The following is a 17,111-nucleotide window of genomic DNA, read 5'->3' on the forward strand; positions in this document are numbered from 1 at the left end:
ACATCTTGGAACTGGAGCGTCTCCTCCTGCTGCTCCGTTTTCCCGCTAATTATCAGTGTCTAACCAGCTCTCTGATTGGTCAGTGACACTGAGCCAGGACAAGCGGACCAATTGCTTTGAATGAAATAGAAAAAGGCAACAGAAGAAACAGTATTTTACAAATGATGATTCCTCAAAACAAAACTAAGAAAATAATAAAACTAATTCCAGCTCACTTGTGTTTTTCTAATTTCTTTCTTGCTGTTATGACCAATCATTCCTCGTTGTTGTCTCTTATTTTATTCTTTTTTATACTCATTCTTCTTTTGACAGGATGAGTTTGTAATTATTACATAAATATTGGATTATTATTATTATTATTATTAACATTATTTTTCTTTTGCTGCTGCTGTGAGCTTCAACACTGAAGACATTGTAGTCACTGTGGTCCCTGAAGGCCTCATGTTCACTGAACATGTGTGTGTGTGTGTGTGGGGGGGGGGGGTCGTTGGCGTGTTCACGTGTTATGTAACCATGTGTTTGTGCAGGAGGGTGAAATTACAGCAGATTTGGCATCAGGCGACATTTCCTGCTCTTATTTTCATTTCAGGCTCTGTGGTGAACAACCCTTCACGTGTTTGATTCTCTGGACAAAACACAACCTCACGTTTCCTGCTGCAGAAACACACACATGTCTGCAGAGCAGTCACCAGGTTGGAATGGCTTCACTTTCCAGTTGAGTGAGGGTTTGTGATTTGTTGCTAACGGATAAAAGTCTGTTTCACTTCAACTTCCTGCTGAATCTGCAGTTTTATTCTGAGTTATAAAAAGAATATAAACTTCTTTAAAAAAAGAATCAAACATCTTTATTGTTGAAAATAAAATAAAAATAAACGTACAGAACATATTTGACACGTTGATTTGGTGGAAGAGTCGTTAAAGTTCAGCGTCACCAGGACAAACATTAAAAACAACAGAAAATGAATGACTCAATGACAAAAACACATTAGCATGCTAGCTCTTAGCCCCGATCAAGGACTGTTCTACGACATTTGAGTTACATGGCGGCTTATAAACGTCAGATTTTTATATTTAGACAAACCCAGTGTTACATTTTACACCTAAAAGTCCTGTGAACTCGTAAATCTATAGAAACCTGAGCTTCATGGCTAATTAGCAAGATACAAACCCACTGACTAACTCACCTTCCTTTAGTCACTACCAAACTTTATTGTTCTCTTTGAAACTTTCAGATACTTATCTTGATATTTTGTGATTTTCAGGAAGTCAGTCGTTGCGTTGTTCTTGCTAATGAAGCTAGCTTAGCTAAAGTTCCCAGTTTGATTTGATGTTGAAAATATAAAGACTTTTTGTCCAATGTCATATTTTACATTTTCAGCTCGACATTATTCTCATAACAAACAGTTTCCCACTCTTTGTTAACTAGCTGTAATGAGCAGCTGGTGAGCTAGCCACGTAGCTTTAGAATTAAGTAGCCGTTGTTACACCTCTGCTAACCAATGCTAACCACCACAATAACTCAACTTTATCGTCTGTTTGTTTGGTAAAATACACAAAGAGTTTGTTTAAATATGAATATTTAGATTTATCAGCCATTTTCTCCTGTCAGATTTTTTGCCTTAGCGTCAGAGAAGAAGAAGAGTTACAACGTTATCGTAAAAGAAAGGCCATGGGGATGCATCTGCAAAAATGTATATAAAAATACATTCTCTCCATATACATATAAATACATTTTTGTTGTGCAAATTGCAAAGTGTAGAAGCCTCCATATTGTTTCCTGTGTGTGAGTCCGAAGCAGCATTCATGACAATTTTCGGAAATGAACGAATCGTTAAAACCCACAAAATCGGGCCTGAATTTAAACATCGAACACAGAAGACGGCAACATCGGTCATCAAATAATTGATCTTTAAGCAGATTTTTATGTAAAAATGAAAAAAAAAAAAATCCTGATGTTTTATAAATAAAGAGAAAGTGTTTCATATTCTGCAGATACCTGATGAGGAAAGAAAAGGTTCTTCTGTTATATATTCTACACTTTCTTCTCAGATTTTTTGATTCCTGAAAAGTGAATTGGTCGGCTGTTGATGAGTTTACGTCTCGTTGTTATTATTCTGTTCTGTTTAGATCCAGTTTGTGACAGAGGAGGAAGTGAAGCAGGACGTCGTCTTGTTTCCATTTTAAAGAAGAAGAAGAAGCGTCTCCGTGGTGGAGTCATGTGACCAAAGAGCTTCAGATAAATAACATGAAAACAGGGAGCCAGCTTCCCATGAATACAAAATCAAATCTATAACGTGAGATTTGTTTTACTGCACAGGAAACGAACGTCACTTTGATAAATACAGAAGACGACACACGTTTACTGATTCAGTTTAAGTTCCCTGACCATGAAGTCCATGTTTCTGAAGCTCTGGGTTCTGACGTCTCAGCTCCGGCTCGTTCTCAGGACCTGCTCGTCTTTCAGGCATCTCCCAGGACGGCTCTGAGCTCGGGTCCGTCTACCACTTTCCTGGGATTGGCGTTCCACACTCGTACCAAGAGACGTAGCTGACGTGGGAGTGTCCTCCTATCTGTCCGAAGTGGACAGGCTCCTGTCGCACGGCTCTGTAGAAACCTGCGATAAACAAGAGCACACGTGTGATTGGTCCGTTCATTATTCAGTGAAATGACAAGATAACAGACGAGTGGATCTACGTCCTGCTTTTAACTCAGGTGAGTTCATGGTCCCAGAGGATACGTCTAAACTTCCTTTCTCTTACTGTTAGCAGTCACTGTTCTTTCAAAATAAAAGCAACCAGACTGAGATCAGCTGCTGTTCTTTCAAAATAAAAGCAGCTAAATTGATTGATCAGCTCCTGTTCTTCAAAATAAAAGCAGTGGGTACCGGGTCTGGGCGGCAGCTGGTCGGCTCGCAGCTTTCGACCCGTTCTTCCATCCAGGAAGGAATCGACAAACTGACAGTGATCCTCGCCGAAGCCGCTCTGATCTCCGACGTTGTAGAATTTACCTGAACAGGAAACAGTGACGTCAGATTCAGTGGTCAGGGGGCGTGGCTCCGGCGTGGCTCCGGATTGGACACTCACCTTTGAGCGAGTCGCTCAGGTAGATCTTGTACCTCAGCGAGTTGCACAGCTGGACACCAACAAACTTCCGGTACCAGGTCCTCTTCACGTACTGTTTCCCGTGACAGTCGGAGTACGAGTCCGTCTTAAAGGGGAACTTAGTCCAGATGGCGTCTTTACCTGGAGACCACAGTGTGTCCATTACAACAGGCTCAGTACAGGTTCATGATCATGTGACAGCGCTTGGGACGGAATCTCACCTGACACGTTCTCGCTCACTCGAGGGTCGGCTGAGAAAAACACAAATTCAATTTGAATCTATTGATGATTTAATGACGTCGCTTCACAATCTTAGTGTTAAAATTTTTTTTTAGTCAAGATGGATTTTTTCTGTTAAAACAGCAGAAGAGAAACGTTTCGACTTCCTGTCGGTGTCGAGTACCTGATTCTGTGTTGAAGGAAACTGGTTCGCTGGACGGACCCGAACCCAGATCGTTCTTTGGTTTCACCTTGAACTCATAACTGTAAACACAAAGAAGAGTTACTTAGTTCAAAGTACTCTGTTACTTTCACGGGGCCCTCGAAGGTCAACGGGTGAAGCTCCGATCTGAAGCTTCTTCTGAACCTGATCCTCTCACCTGCTCTCAGGTTTGAGGTTCTCCACCGCCGTGTGAGTCTGGTTGGTCGTCAGGATGGAAACCTGCTCGCCATCAGGTCCTTTAGCGGTGGAGATGACTTCATACTCTGAGGACAGGACAGGAGGATCATGGGAGAGATTTGTCTTAACACTTGGTACAGTCAAACTGAAACGGTTCTTATTATGTTGAATCTGAGGAACAAGTTTGGTTCTTCTCACCCGTGGTGCTGTTGTCGGTTTTCTCCCAGTCTAGGATGATGAAGGATGGACACCCCTCCACCGTCACCACTGTGAGGTTTGAGGGCGGAGTCTTGGGCGGCGCAGTAGCGTTGGCTTCCCCCTGTTCGTGTCCAGGGAAGTAGCTGAGGGAGGAGGTGATGGAACACGGCTCGTCCGGTCTCTTTCCTGTTTGATAAACAACGTGAGGAGCTGTGGGGGGAGGAGGGGAGGGGTCAGTCAGAATTCTAGAAGCAAGGCACCAACACTGCCAGGGTTCAATCAATCAATCAAATTTTATTTGTATAGCCCATATTCACAAATTACAATTCATCTCATAGGGCTTTAACAGGGTGTGACATCCTCTGTCCTTAACCCTCAGCAAGAGTCAGGAAAAACTACAAAAAAAACTTTTAACAGGGTAAAAATATGTAGAAAACCTCAGAGAGAGCCACATGTGAGGGATCCCTCTCCCAGGACGGACAGAAGTGCAATAGATGCCAGGGTTGAGGGTTCAATTCCCTGCTGCAATAGAACTTGGTTCAAAATGTTCAGTTGAAATAACTCCACTCACCAACAAATCTTTTATTTCCCATGGCGTCGATTTCTGAGGTCGGCTGAGACTTGAACAGGTCGGAGTCTTCCCACGTTTCCTGTCGAGTCGCTGAGGAAGAAACAAAAACTGAATAAAAACAAATGTTCTTTCAACACTGAGAACTTCAGCGTCACATCGGTTCCACGAGAACTGGAACAAAGATAAAGAGGAAGAATTTCACCAAAACAATCAAACAGAGGTGGAGCCAGAACACACGTGTGGATCATTTCACATGTTCGTACCAGGTGTCGGTGCCACCGTGGTCGTGGTGGTGGTCATGGTGGTGGTCGTGGGGGTGGTGGTGGCGGTGGTGGTGGTCTGTCTCCGCTCTGGTTTGGCGGAGGCTAGAGGGACTTTGGGTTTGAGGATCTGTAACTTGTCCGTCAGCCTGAAGTCGTTGACTTTGTCTGATAAAAAGAAATCTTCAGTTTTCCAGCAAATGAAACATGAAAAGTGATTTTTAAAGTTTCCTTGTTTCTCACCTGTTTCTCCAGGTTTCCCCACCAGGTTCGGCCTCTTGTTGAGGGGACGAGCCGGAGAGCCTGAAACAAACAGCTCATATCAAACTGAAGAACTAGTTTAAAACTAGAAGAGCACTTCATCTCTGTGGATGTGAAACAGTGGAACCTGTTTTACTGTGAATCAGGTTCAGATTCATGTTTTGGTTTTCCAGTGAGCTGATTTCTAATCTGCTGGAAAATCTCCTCTGTTCTCATGAGAGCTGGAGACCTGGTCACAACTCAACCTGAAAACATGAGCGCTCTCGTGTAATTCCACGAGGGCGCAGAGCGTTTGTTTTTCAGGCCGACGTCCAGAAGCTGCAGCCAATTACATTCCCTCCTTTCTTTCATTTACACAAATTCTTCACAATCAGAAAGTTGAGTTGCTTCCAGAACTAAATGGAATCAGAGCGAAGCCAGAAACATGAGAGATGTTTCAGCTCCAAACATGAAACAGTGCAGACGCTCACATGTGACTGTGTGCGACGGCGCCGAGACGCCAGCTCGCCTTCAGCTCCGACTCTTCTCCTGTCATCTGTAAAGTTTCTTTTATTCTTCAACATGAATTAAAAGTTAGCTGCGTCGTGATTACAGCACAAAACCAAATGAAATAAACACGGTCTGATTCTCACACACAAACAATCCTCAAACCAAAAGCAAACATTCGTCTGCACATTCTCGCTGCACGCCACGCCGTGCACGTTCTTCTCTAAACACGTCTCTGCAGGAACAAGTCTGAAGCTCGCAGTGGTCGCAATCAAGCAAGAAGCAGCAGCTGAGGCCGGAGGTCTGAAATAACAGCAGCGGCTCCAGATGGCAGCGTCGTCACACGATAATAAGAAACAGTTCCTCTAAACTTCTGCGGTGACAAAACGCTCAAAGCTCCTGAAACGTAGATCAACGACGGCAGGAGAACATTCTTTCCATCGACTCAAAGGATTTTCTTTCCCGCTCGTTTTAAACATTCGTCTGTCGACATCCAGGACGGCCATGCAGAGCTGGCAGCGCAGAGCGGAGGAAGCGCCAGGCGGCGAGCGAGCACGAGGAGAGAGAGGCGACACCGAGGCCGTTACCGTGAAACCGCTGGTCCTCGACCCCGGGCCCAGAGCGGGCGAACACGTCCGGGAGCGGAGACGTGTCGTCCAGCAGCGAGTTGTTCACTGCGGCGGGAAAAACATGTTTACACACCTGGGACTTGTTGTAGGTTCCACTGTTTGACATCTTTAACACAAAGCTCCTGTGGACATGTTGGAGACATTGAACATGAAGAAGAAACAATCGGACATGGACGAGAGCTCACGCTGACTGACGACCACGCACACGTCATCAACACGTCACAAAATCCAAACACACGTGAAGTCAAGCTGCAGATTTGACAGCAGCTGAATCACATGGTTCTAAATCTGCGTCGTTATTTCTCTTCTTAAAATCAAACAGAAGCTTCATTAAGATGAGATGATGACGGGTGATTGGTCGTCCTCAGACTGTCTGTGTGTGATGGAGATGGAACACTGACCACGTGACCACATGACCACATGACCACATGACCACATGACCACATGACCACAGTAGCGTCAGCTGATGTAACACACTCAAACAATCAAGTTCTGTTCAAAGTGATTATTTGAAGCTTTGATGAAAACCTTCAGCAGCAGAAACACGAGGACACGAAGACGAGGACACACCCCCGAGCGATGGAGGGATGAATGAAAGACAAAGTATTAAAACAAACAAAATGGATGGAGACAGAATCAGCAGGACGAGCTGCGGTGGAAGTGACGGACGGTTAATGAGGAAACACAAGCTTTGTTTGTTTACCCAGTCGGTGTCGGTGCCATAAGGCTGGTTTGGGCGGGGACATGCCCCGGTGGCGATGTCCGGTAACTGTTGGAAGAAAACTGAACATTACGAAGAGAAAGAATCTGGAAGGGTTAGGGTTAGGGTTAGGGTTAGGGTTACCCCTGAGTGTCCTGGAGGTCGGAGACGAGCTACTGGCTCTAGAGGACGAGGAGGGACGGGGCTGTGTGAAGCCGTTAGAGGAGGGGAGGGGGGGTGTTCTTGGCGCCGGCCTGGAGGATCTGGCCCCCGGCTCGTTCGGGGGTAAAGCCAGCGACGGGCCGAACTTCCTGCTCTGACCTAAAAGATCAGAAACAGTGGAGTCTGAGTTAAAGTGAGATTCTGCCGTTCAGAGGCCAGAGAGCGAGTTCACTGTGAATCTCGTGATGTTCCGACTTCACGGCTCCTCACATTTAGTTTTCACAAGCTCACAATCTTCAGAAGCTACAGTCATTTCAACTGATGTGATGACGCAACCATGACTGTAAGATTGTGCGCCGCATGCAGGACGTGGCGGCCATGTTGGTTGAGATGAGTTTAAAGATGCGACTCGGACGGCGAGCAAACAAAGACTGAGCTGCACGTGTAACTGGAAGCTGAAGAACAAGATGGCGGCAGATTCACAGCAGACAAAGAGGGAGATGGAGGAAGCTCCATGAGGTCGTCATTACCCCAGCTGTTAGTTCTAGCCCTCTCATTGGTCAGAGCTGTTCTCAGCAGCGATGATCTGTCCTGTGATTGGCTGAAAGCTGCAAGGGAGAAAGAAGGTTTAACGGGACAAAGACGAGTGTGAGATCGTCCTCGACCTGTCAACAAGGATAAATAAAGGTTTGTTTGAATCCCCACAGCAGATGAAGCTGTTTGCAGATGATTCTGTTGTTTTTGTGTCGGACCAACAGAGAGCGTCACGCTCAGCAGGGGATCGAACACACGCGGAATTCTGATTAACCTGAAGCAACCATCACACAGAAACACAAAGTGAACAGGAAGGAGTCGTGAGAGCAGTAAAGTTCTCTGGAACCACAACAGATTCTCGTCCGGTTTTCAGAAACAAAATTAAAGTAAGTTCAGTTGTGAGGTGGAATTTACCGGCAGGGTAACGAGGCTTCTCCGGTGCACTAGAGGGCGTCTGAGCGTTCTGAGGCGAGTCCCTGTGGGGGGGGGATCTAGTTAGGGGGGCGGCTGTGGTGTCCACTGTGGACGGCAGGAGTCGGACAGAAGGACGAGGACCCGTCGGGCGCCCGGTGTCGGTTCCATCGTCTGCAGTAGAAGAGGAGAGAGGTACCGTCGTCATGGGAACACGGCTCTGATTCGTCTCTAACAGGGACGAAGACACGAGAGACACGAGACACGTCTTCTAAGACATGGAGGGACAGTGAGGACTGCTTCCTGTCATGCAGTCTGCTAAGTTCACCTTCAGCTTGAAAGAAGCGAAGCAGAAGAAGAGCACGGGAGAAGCATCATGGCCGCCGTCACATGACCTTTACGGGGACGTTAAAAAAGCCTAGCCGCTGCCATCGGTGTGGGCGGGGCAAAGTGCACATGCTGGTGTCACCTGACGTCAACACCACGCTTCGTATGGACTTTCTAACCAGAGCAGCCCCCCCCCCCCCAGCCGCACAGGTCCAGCTGCTCAGTAAAACATAAAGTCCGTCTCGTTACCGGGTGACGCTCGAGGCCGCTTAGGCTCAGCGGCGCCGGGGGGACGTAACGTTTCCTGCTGGCCCTCAGGTGGCGCTGTGGGGAATAATATGGTCGGTTTGATAAGAGAAGAAGAAAAGATCAAAGTGGTGAAAGCGTCAAATCAGTGGGTTCAGATCAAACAGCTGCACAGATCATGTGACCCAGACGGGACGGAAACAGCTTTTAGCCAAATGACGATTTTCCTCAGAACACGAGAACATTCTCAAGTTACTTTAGTTTGAGTTTAACTACGGAAGCTGCTGAGGCTCAGATGTGTGAGGTCAGACGTCTCTGCAGCTCTGATGTGAGAACATGCAGAAGAAGAGATAATCACCGATAGACGTGCGCGGCGCTCCGGGGAACCCCGGGTGTCTGAGGGGAGACAGTCGAGGCTGTGTGCGGTTGTGTAGAGCTGAAAACACAAAAACACAAAGTGTGTGTCAGTGAACACAAGCTCGTGTGACGACAGTTCGATTCCTCAGTGACTGGACGTGATGAAGAAACGTCTCTTCACTCGTTGGACAGTAAATCACATCTTACCAGGACGGGGGGGGAACAGAGCGTGAGCTCCGTGAGGCTTCTGCAAAACAGAACACACAAATGATCATTAACTGATCTGAAACCTCTTTTAGTGGTTTTTATATTTACAAATTAAATAAATGAAGAGTGAGTTTCAAACGTCAGATCCTGGTGTTAGATGTGAAAGTGACGTACCAGCGGTTTGACCAGAGGGTGACGCAGCTGAAACGTCTTCTGAGCATTTTTATCTGTGAATCCAGAAAAAACTGAGGTTAGTTGGTTTATAACAAGTTTAATTTTACCAGGTTAACATGTTAACAAACAAAATGCAGAGAGAGACGAGCTGCAGCCACAGGAAGTGAGCGGACCCCTCTACGCACTGTTCATGTTGTGAACGACCGGTTTGCTCCACGCGCCGCTGCGCTCGTCCTTGTTGGATCGGACGCCGAACTCGTACGCCGTGTTTGGTTTCAGGTTGTCGATGACGGTGTCGCTGGTGGGGCAGGTCTGATAATTCCACTTCCTGTTCCTCTCTCTGTAGCGGATGGTGTAAAACCTGGAGACACAAAGACGTAGGGAAAGGTCTTTACTCAACGTGTTTTAGCCGTCACTAAAAACCACACATCTGCCTAAAGGTGGCGCTCTGGTAAAGATGAACATGTTATGTCTCTGACCCGTCCTCCAGACACTCCTCCAGGACGTCTCCTTCGTACGGCGTCTTCAGGTCGTGTCCCCAGGACAGCAGCACGGCCGTGGGGCTGACGGAGCCGATCACCAGGTGCAGCGCTTTGTCCAGGTTCAGTTGACCTGTGCACAGGTGAGACAGAGTGAGACACAGTGAGACAGAGTGAGACACAGGTGAGACAGAGTGAGACACAGGTGAGACACAGGTGAGACAGAGTGAGAGAGAGTGAGAGAGAGTGAGACAGAGTGAGACACAGTGAGACAGAGTGAGACACAGTGAGACAGAGTGAGACACAGGTGAGACAGAGTGAGACAGAGTGAGACACAGGTGAGACAGAGTGAGACACAGTGAGACAGAGTGAGACACAGGTGAGACAGAGTGAGACACAGTGAGACAGAGTGAGACACAGTGAGACACAGTGAGACAGAGTGAGACACAGGTGAGACAGAGTGAGACACAGTGAGACAGAGTGAGACACAGGTGAGACACAGGTGAGACAGAGTGAGAGAGAGTGAGAGAGAGTGAGACAGAGTGAGACACAGTGAGACAGAGTGAGACACAGGTGAGACAGAGTGAGACACAGTGAGACAGAGTGAGACAGAATGAGACACAGGTGAGACACAGGTGAGACAGAGTGAGAGAGAGTGAGAGAGAGTGAGACAGAGTGAGACACAGTGAGACAGAGTGAGACACAGTGAGACAGAGTGAGACACAGGTGAGACAGAGTGAGACAGAGTGAGACACAGGTGAGACAGAGTGAGACACATTGAGACAGAGTGAGACACAGGTGAGACAAAGTGAGACAGAGTGAGACAGAGTGAGACACAGGTGAGACAGAGTGAGACACAGTGAGACAGAGTGAGACACAGGTGAGACACAGGTGAGACAGAGTGAGAGAGAGTGAGAGAGAGTGAGACAGAGTGAGACACAGTGAGACAGAGTGAGACACAGGTGAGACAGAGTGAGACACAGTGAGACAGAGTGAGACAGAATGAGACACAGGTGAGACACAGGTGAGACAGAGTGAGAGAGAGTGAGAGAGAGTGAGACAGAGTGAGACACAGTGAGACAGAGTGAGACACAGTGAGACAGAGTGAGACACAGGTGAGACAGAGTGAGACAGAGTGAGACACAGGTGAGACAGAGTGAGACACATTGAGACAGAGTGAGACACAGGTGAGACAAAGTGAGACAGAGTGAGACACAGGTGAGACACAGTGAGACACAGTGAGAGAGAGTGAGACAGAGTGAGACACAGTGAGACAGAGTGAGACACAGTGAGAGAGAGTGAGACAGAGTGAGACACAGTGAGACAGAGTGAGACACAGGTGAGACACAGTGAGACACAGTGAGACAGAGTGAGACACAGGTGAGACACAGTGAGACACAGTGAGACAGAGTGAGACACAGTGAGACAGAGTGAGACACAGTGAGACAGAGTGAGACACAGGTGAGACAGAGTGAGACACAGTGAGACAGAGTGAGACACAGGTGAGACAGAGTGAGACACAGTGAGACAGAGTGAGACACAGGTGAGACACAGGTGAGACAGAGTGAGAGAGAGTGAGAGAGAGTGAGACAGAGTGAGACACAGTGAGACAGAGTGAGACACAGGTGAGACAGAGTGAGACACAGTGAGACAGAGTGAGACAGAATGAGACACAGGTGAGACACAGGTGAGACAGAGTGAGAGAGAGTGAGAGAGAGTGAGACAGAGTGAGACACAGTGAGACAGAGTGAGACACAGTGAGACAGAGTGAGACACAGGTGAGACAGAGTGAGACAGAGTGAGACACAGGTGAGACAGAGTGAGACACAGGTGAGACAAAGTGAGACAGAGTGAGACACAGGTGAGACACAGTGAGACACAGTGAGAGAGAGTGAGACAGAGTGAGACACAGTGAGACAGAGTGAGACACAGTGAGAGAGAGTGAGACAGAGTGAGACACAGTGAGACAGAGTGAGACACAGGTGAGACACAGTGAGACACAGTGAGACAGAGTGAGACACAGGTGAGACACAGTGAGACACAGTGAGACAGAGTGAGACACAGTGAGACAGAGTGAGACACAGTGAGACAGAGTGAGACACAGGTGAGACAGAGTGAGACACAGTGAGACAGAGTGAGACAGAGTGAGACACAGTGAGACAGAGTGAGACAGAGTGAGACACAGTGAGACAGAGTGAGACACAGGTGAGACAGAGTGAGACAGAGTGAGACACAGGTGAGACACAGTGAGACAGAGTGAGACACAGTGAGATAGAGTGAGATACAGGTGAGACAGAGTGAGACAGAGTGAGACACAGGTGAGACAGAGTGAGACACAGTGAGACACAGTGAGACAGAGTGAGACACAGTGAGACAGAGTGAGACACAGTGAGACAGAGTGAGACACAGGTGAGACAGAGTGAGACACAGTGAGAGAGAGTGAGACAGAGTGAGACACAGTGAGACAGAGTGAGACACAGGTGAGACACAGTGAGACAGAGTGAGACACAGGTGAGACACAGTGAGACACAGTGAGACAGAGTGAGACACAGTGAGACAGAGTGAGACACAGTGAGACAGAGTAAGACACAGGTGAGACAGAGTGAGACACAGTGAGACAGAGTGAGACAGAGTGAGACACAGTGAGACAGAGTGAGACAGAGTGAGACACAGTGAGACAGAGTGAGACACAGGTGAGACACAGGTGAGACAGAGTGAGACAGAGTGAGACACAGGTGAGACACAGTGAGACAGAGTGAGACACAGTGAGATAGAGTGAGATACAGGTGAGACAGAGTGAGACACAGGTGAGACAGAGTGAGACACAGTGAGACACAGTGAGACAGAGTGAGACACAGTGAGACAGAGTGAGACACAGTGAGACAGAGTGAGACACAGGTGAGACACAGGTGAGACAGAGTGAGACAGAGTGAGACACAGGTGAGACAGAGTGAGACAGAGTGAGACACAGTGAGACAGAGTGAGACACAGGTGAGACATAGTGAGACACAGTGAGACAGAGTGAGACACAGGTGAGACACAGGTGAGACAGAGTGAGACACAGGTGAGACAGAGTGAGACAGAGTGAGACACAGGTGAGACAGAGTGAGACACAGGTGAGACAGAGTGAGACTTCCTGTGGACCTGTGCCGCGGTCCGAGACAAACAGGAAGTGGCCAGCGTACCTGTGCAGTGCTTCTTCACATCGTTGACTGGGATTGGCTGAACGGCCACCAGGTACTTTGGCTCTGCGTCTGAAAACAGACGTTAACGTTTTGAAAACGTTTGAAGCAGGTGACCAGGATCAAGTCCCAAAGGTCAAAGGTCAGGTGTAAAGCCTCCAGTGTGTGAACTAGGTGTTCTTGATTGAGTTGCATGGGGAAGTCATCGAGGAAGTGGCAGCCCCCCCCCCCCCAGAGAGACAGGAAACAGACGCACACGTGTGAACGATCAGAGCGAACACATGTGAAAACATTCGGTCATGTGATCCTCATGTTTCTCACGTTTCCTTTTTCTCTTCATTTGTTTTTACTTTTGTTCTTTTTGTTTTTCTTCAAACTTCTTTTTTTTTTCTGAATCTTTAAATATTTTCATTCCAATAAAAACTGTTTTATTGTTATTTACCATTAACAGTATTATTTTGGTCTTGAATCCTTTCAGAATAAAAGTCTGTGAATGTCAGAGGTTAATGTGACGTGAAACAAGTTGTGATGTTAAACTTTGACCTTTGACCTTTGACCTGTGGAGCTCTCACCTCCTGACACTCACCTGTTTGTCAAGAAACTGTTGAAACATCAGGATAATTCATAATGTTTTTGTTATTTGTTGTTTAATGTCTCTAACGTCGTCTCTGACGCTCTACACATATTTACCTGTTGTTAACTGTAACGATGTCACATGACACTGCAGCATGTGGTTTGTATTTAAAGAGTTACCGCCTGGAGGAAGGTTTGATCCCGGGGCCACGTGTCCGTCAGGCGAGAGACTAAGACGTGATTCAATGAAGCGGAGCTGAAACAGTTTGTGTGTGTTTGTCGTTTCAGCTGCTTCTCGTTTCTGTTTGTGTAGAAACAACTTGATTCTCGTCTGAATGTTTACAAAGTAAACACAACTCGACCTCTGCTCTTTTACACACGTGATCAAAGCATGTTAAACACAAACTCTCATGAGGAACATGTAGACAACCGGTTTCGAGCCTCAGCTTCAGAAGAATAAATGATATGAAACAGATGAAGAAGAGGAGCTCTCACCCATCTCGGCCTCGAAGGCCCGTCCGTCCTCCGGCAGCTGGACCCACTGTCTGGAGAACAGGCCGCTGCCGTAGCCCAGGATGAAACCTTCCAGCTTCACGTCCGGGCTCGAACGCACGAACTGCATCACGATGGTGTCGCCGCTGGCCTTGATCCGAACTCTCATGTTCTGACGACCAGCTGACGAAGACGAGGAGAAAAGACCGGAGGGTGTTGACACAGAGTAAACTAACCTTCAAAATAAAAGTGACGTTTCAGAAATGTTAATGTAAAACAGTTTCTATATCAAAGGACTTTTCTTTACTGTACTTTGTGGTGCGGGACTGATTCATCACAGTGCGGCACAGTACCAGCTTTGTGTGTGTGTGTGTGTGTGTGTGTGTGTGGTTGCACAGTTCATGAACACGTATGTTTCCAGCAGCTGGTCTTGACCTCTGTGTCTCTGAGGCTCAAATCAAACATCAGGCAACTTTTAAACTTTAACGAGAACAGAAAGTTTCAGAGCTGCAGGATCATAAACTTCAACACATGGAACATCTGAACTCTGAGGATTTATGAAGAAAGATGGATTCTTTCTGAATCGTCTCGTTGGAATCAGTTGGACGGATCCTGGTCCTTCATCTGGTTAAATGAAGTGTGTAACATGTTTGAAGTGTGTAACGTGTGTGAAATGTGTGACGTGTGTGACGTGTTTGAAGTGTGTGGAGCGTGTGGAGCGATCACTGAGTGGAAGGTAAACTGGCCTCAGGTCAGTGAATCAGATGTAATGAGACGTTACATGTCAGACGTGAACAACGTGTGCTTCCACGTTCGACCTGTGAGGGCGCCGACGTTTCTAAGAGCCTCATTGTTCACGTGTTGACTCCAGGTTTTCTTTGGGCCGATTGTTCTGCAGATCCGTGGGTTCAAGTCTGCAGACTTGGACGCGGTGGACAAGTGGAATCATGTAGCTCATTCTTGGCTGCGGGACTCGACCTGTCGACGTCTTTGTAGCAGCAGCTGATTGAGTGAAGGGACAGAGCTCCACATGCCAGACATGAAACACGGAGCCGTGACCCCTGACCCCGAACTGATCCTGAGCCCAGAGACCAACACAGGTCGACTCACACTGTGAGTACAGTGTACAGTGTACTTTACTGTACAGTAAAGTGTACTTTACTGTACACTTTACAGTAAAGTACAGTAAAGTACTTTACTGTACATTCAAGTTACGTACTGTTGAGCTTTCCTATTTTCATTCACTAAAAGTGAACAAACTCTTACAAATGACAAACACAAGTTCAGGTACTGCTGCAGTAGAGTACAGTAAAGTACAGTAAAGTTCACCTGATATAATATAATAAAGTAAAGTTGCAATAACATGTGTTTTACATCGTGTAGTTTTTTACAACTTGTTAAACTGAGAAAACGAGCGTAACAGTTGGAAGTGGGCGTGTCGTCCTCAAACATCTGGAAACACACACACACAGAGAGACCAACAATCCTGTGTAATAACAATAATTAGGTTTTTGTATTTTTCAATGTTTCAACACATTCTTTCTCTCTCTCTCTCTCTCTCTCTCAAATCCTCAAATCACATATTACTGATCATCTTACAACGCACGCACACACGGACCCCCACCCCCACCCACCCACACACACACACACACAGAGACACACACACACACACACACACACACACACACACACACACAGAGACACACACACACACACACACACACACACACACACACACACACACACACACCTGACTTTACCTGAAAACTAACAAAGCAACACAAATATGTTTGAACAGTTAAATAATGAAGATTAAAAACGATTGATTAAAACTTTATTTAAACAGAAGTTGTCGGATTATGATGAAGTCAACTTTTCTCTCTCAACTCTTCTTCACTGTATTTCTGATGTTTACTCTTCTTCTTCTGTAAAGAAGCAGAACAACATGTCTTCCTGTGTTTCTGAGAGTGAGACACTCACCTCTGACCCTCTGAGCCGGCGTCCCGCTGAGGAGCAGCAGCACGAGGAGGAGGAGGAGGAGGAGGCTCGCCATCCCAGCGTCCAGGAGATGAGGATGATGAAGGGGATGAAGAGGAGGATGAGGAGCGACCAGGAGCTGTAAGTGTCTGTGGGTCCCTTGTTCTGCAGTCGTCCTCGCTGTGAGAGGTCGACTGCTGAGACGCCACCATGTATACCTCCGGGGGGCGGGGCCTGTATGACATCAGCAACCCTATAGTCCTCACACCCCCCCCCCCCCCCTCTGTGGTTCCAAAGCTCACTCGCCCTCTCAGCCCCTCCTCCTTCTCTCAAACATCACTTCTTCTCTTCTATCTCCTAAGGCTCCTTTCTTCAAGTTCACCTCCTCTTCTTGTTGTAGTTGTTTGTGTCTTTGTAGTTGTTTGTATCTTTGTAGTTGTTTGTGTATTTGTAGTTGTTTGTGTCTTTGTAGTTGTTTGTGTCTTTGTAGTTGTTTGTATCTTTGTAGTTGTTTGTGTATTTGTAGTTGTTTGTGTCTTTGTAGTTGTTTGTATCTTTGTAGTTGACTGGGAATACGCAGCGTGTTGTGTTTGTGTTGTAATGAATGAAAACGTGTCGATCAGCAGCTGCAACATGAAACATGAAGAATGAGAAGAATGTGAATTAGTTTTCACAACATCACAAACACAATGTGTGTGTGTGTGTGTGAAGGGTACAGCTAACATGAGGGGAAGAGTGACACACCACAGAAACCCCCCCCCCCCACACGTGCGCGCTCGGAGCCAGAACCTGACATGTTTCCTCTGGAGGGAGAACTCGATGCCCTGGACTCAGGTTTGTGTTTCTCAGTTTGTGCGACACGTGGCGTCGCATGCGACCGCACGGAGACAAGAAGCAGCGCAGCCAAAGCAACAAGAGAAGAAGAAGAAGAAGAGAAGAAGAAGAAGAGAGGGAGTGATGATGGCGCTGGTCAGGTGTCAGGAGACGGGGTAAAAAGCGGGAAACTGACATGTGATGTTGATCAAGATGTGAAAACAACTGGTTCCCCTCAAATCCTCAAACTCCCATCAGCCACCTGTCAGTCACTATAACAATTGCCAGCGCCCCCGGTGCTCACCTGCAGTACTACATCACCTTTTGTTTTTCATTTCTTTGACTTTTGTTC

The 17,111-nt window shown here is 47.0% G+C and overlaps 1 protein-coding gene across 1 annotated transcript; it reads right to left on the reverse strand.

Annotated features, from left to right (window-relative positions):
• Positions 1 to 849: 849 nt before the first annotated feature.
• Positions 850 to 16,077, reverse strand: LOC133933863 (target of Nesh-SH3-like). Its single transcript, XM_062381104.1, has 20 exons — positions 15,950 to 16,077; positions 13,973 to 14,152; positions 12,908 to 12,976; positions 9,723 to 9,855; positions 9,429 to 9,604; positions 9,244 to 9,296; positions 9,070 to 9,109; positions 8,864 to 8,941; positions 6,829 to 6,894; positions 5,974 to 6,170; positions 4,993 to 5,065; positions 4,753 to 4,917; positions 4,490 to 4,579; positions 3,919 to 4,128; positions 3,701 to 3,806; positions 3,505 to 3,584; positions 3,323 to 3,352; positions 3,084 to 3,242; positions 2,885 to 3,007; positions 850 to 2,614 (listed from the first exon to the last, which is right to left on the reverse strand). Exons 1-20 carry the CDS (start codon positions 16,020 to 16,022, stop codon positions 2,499 to 2,501), a joined length of 2,217 nt encoding a protein of 738 aa, XP_062237088.1. The 5' UTR covers positions 16,023 to 16,077; the 3' UTR covers positions 850 to 2,498.
• Positions 16,078 to 17,111: the final 1,034 nt, after the last annotated feature.

The sequence above is a fragment of the Platichthys flesus genome, chromosome 22, assembly GCF_949316205.1.
Source record: "Platichthys flesus chromosome 22, fPlaFle2.1, whole genome shotgun sequence".
Classification (NCBI taxonomy): domain Eukaryota; kingdom Metazoa; phylum Chordata; class Actinopteri; order Pleuronectiformes; family Pleuronectidae; genus Platichthys; species Platichthys flesus.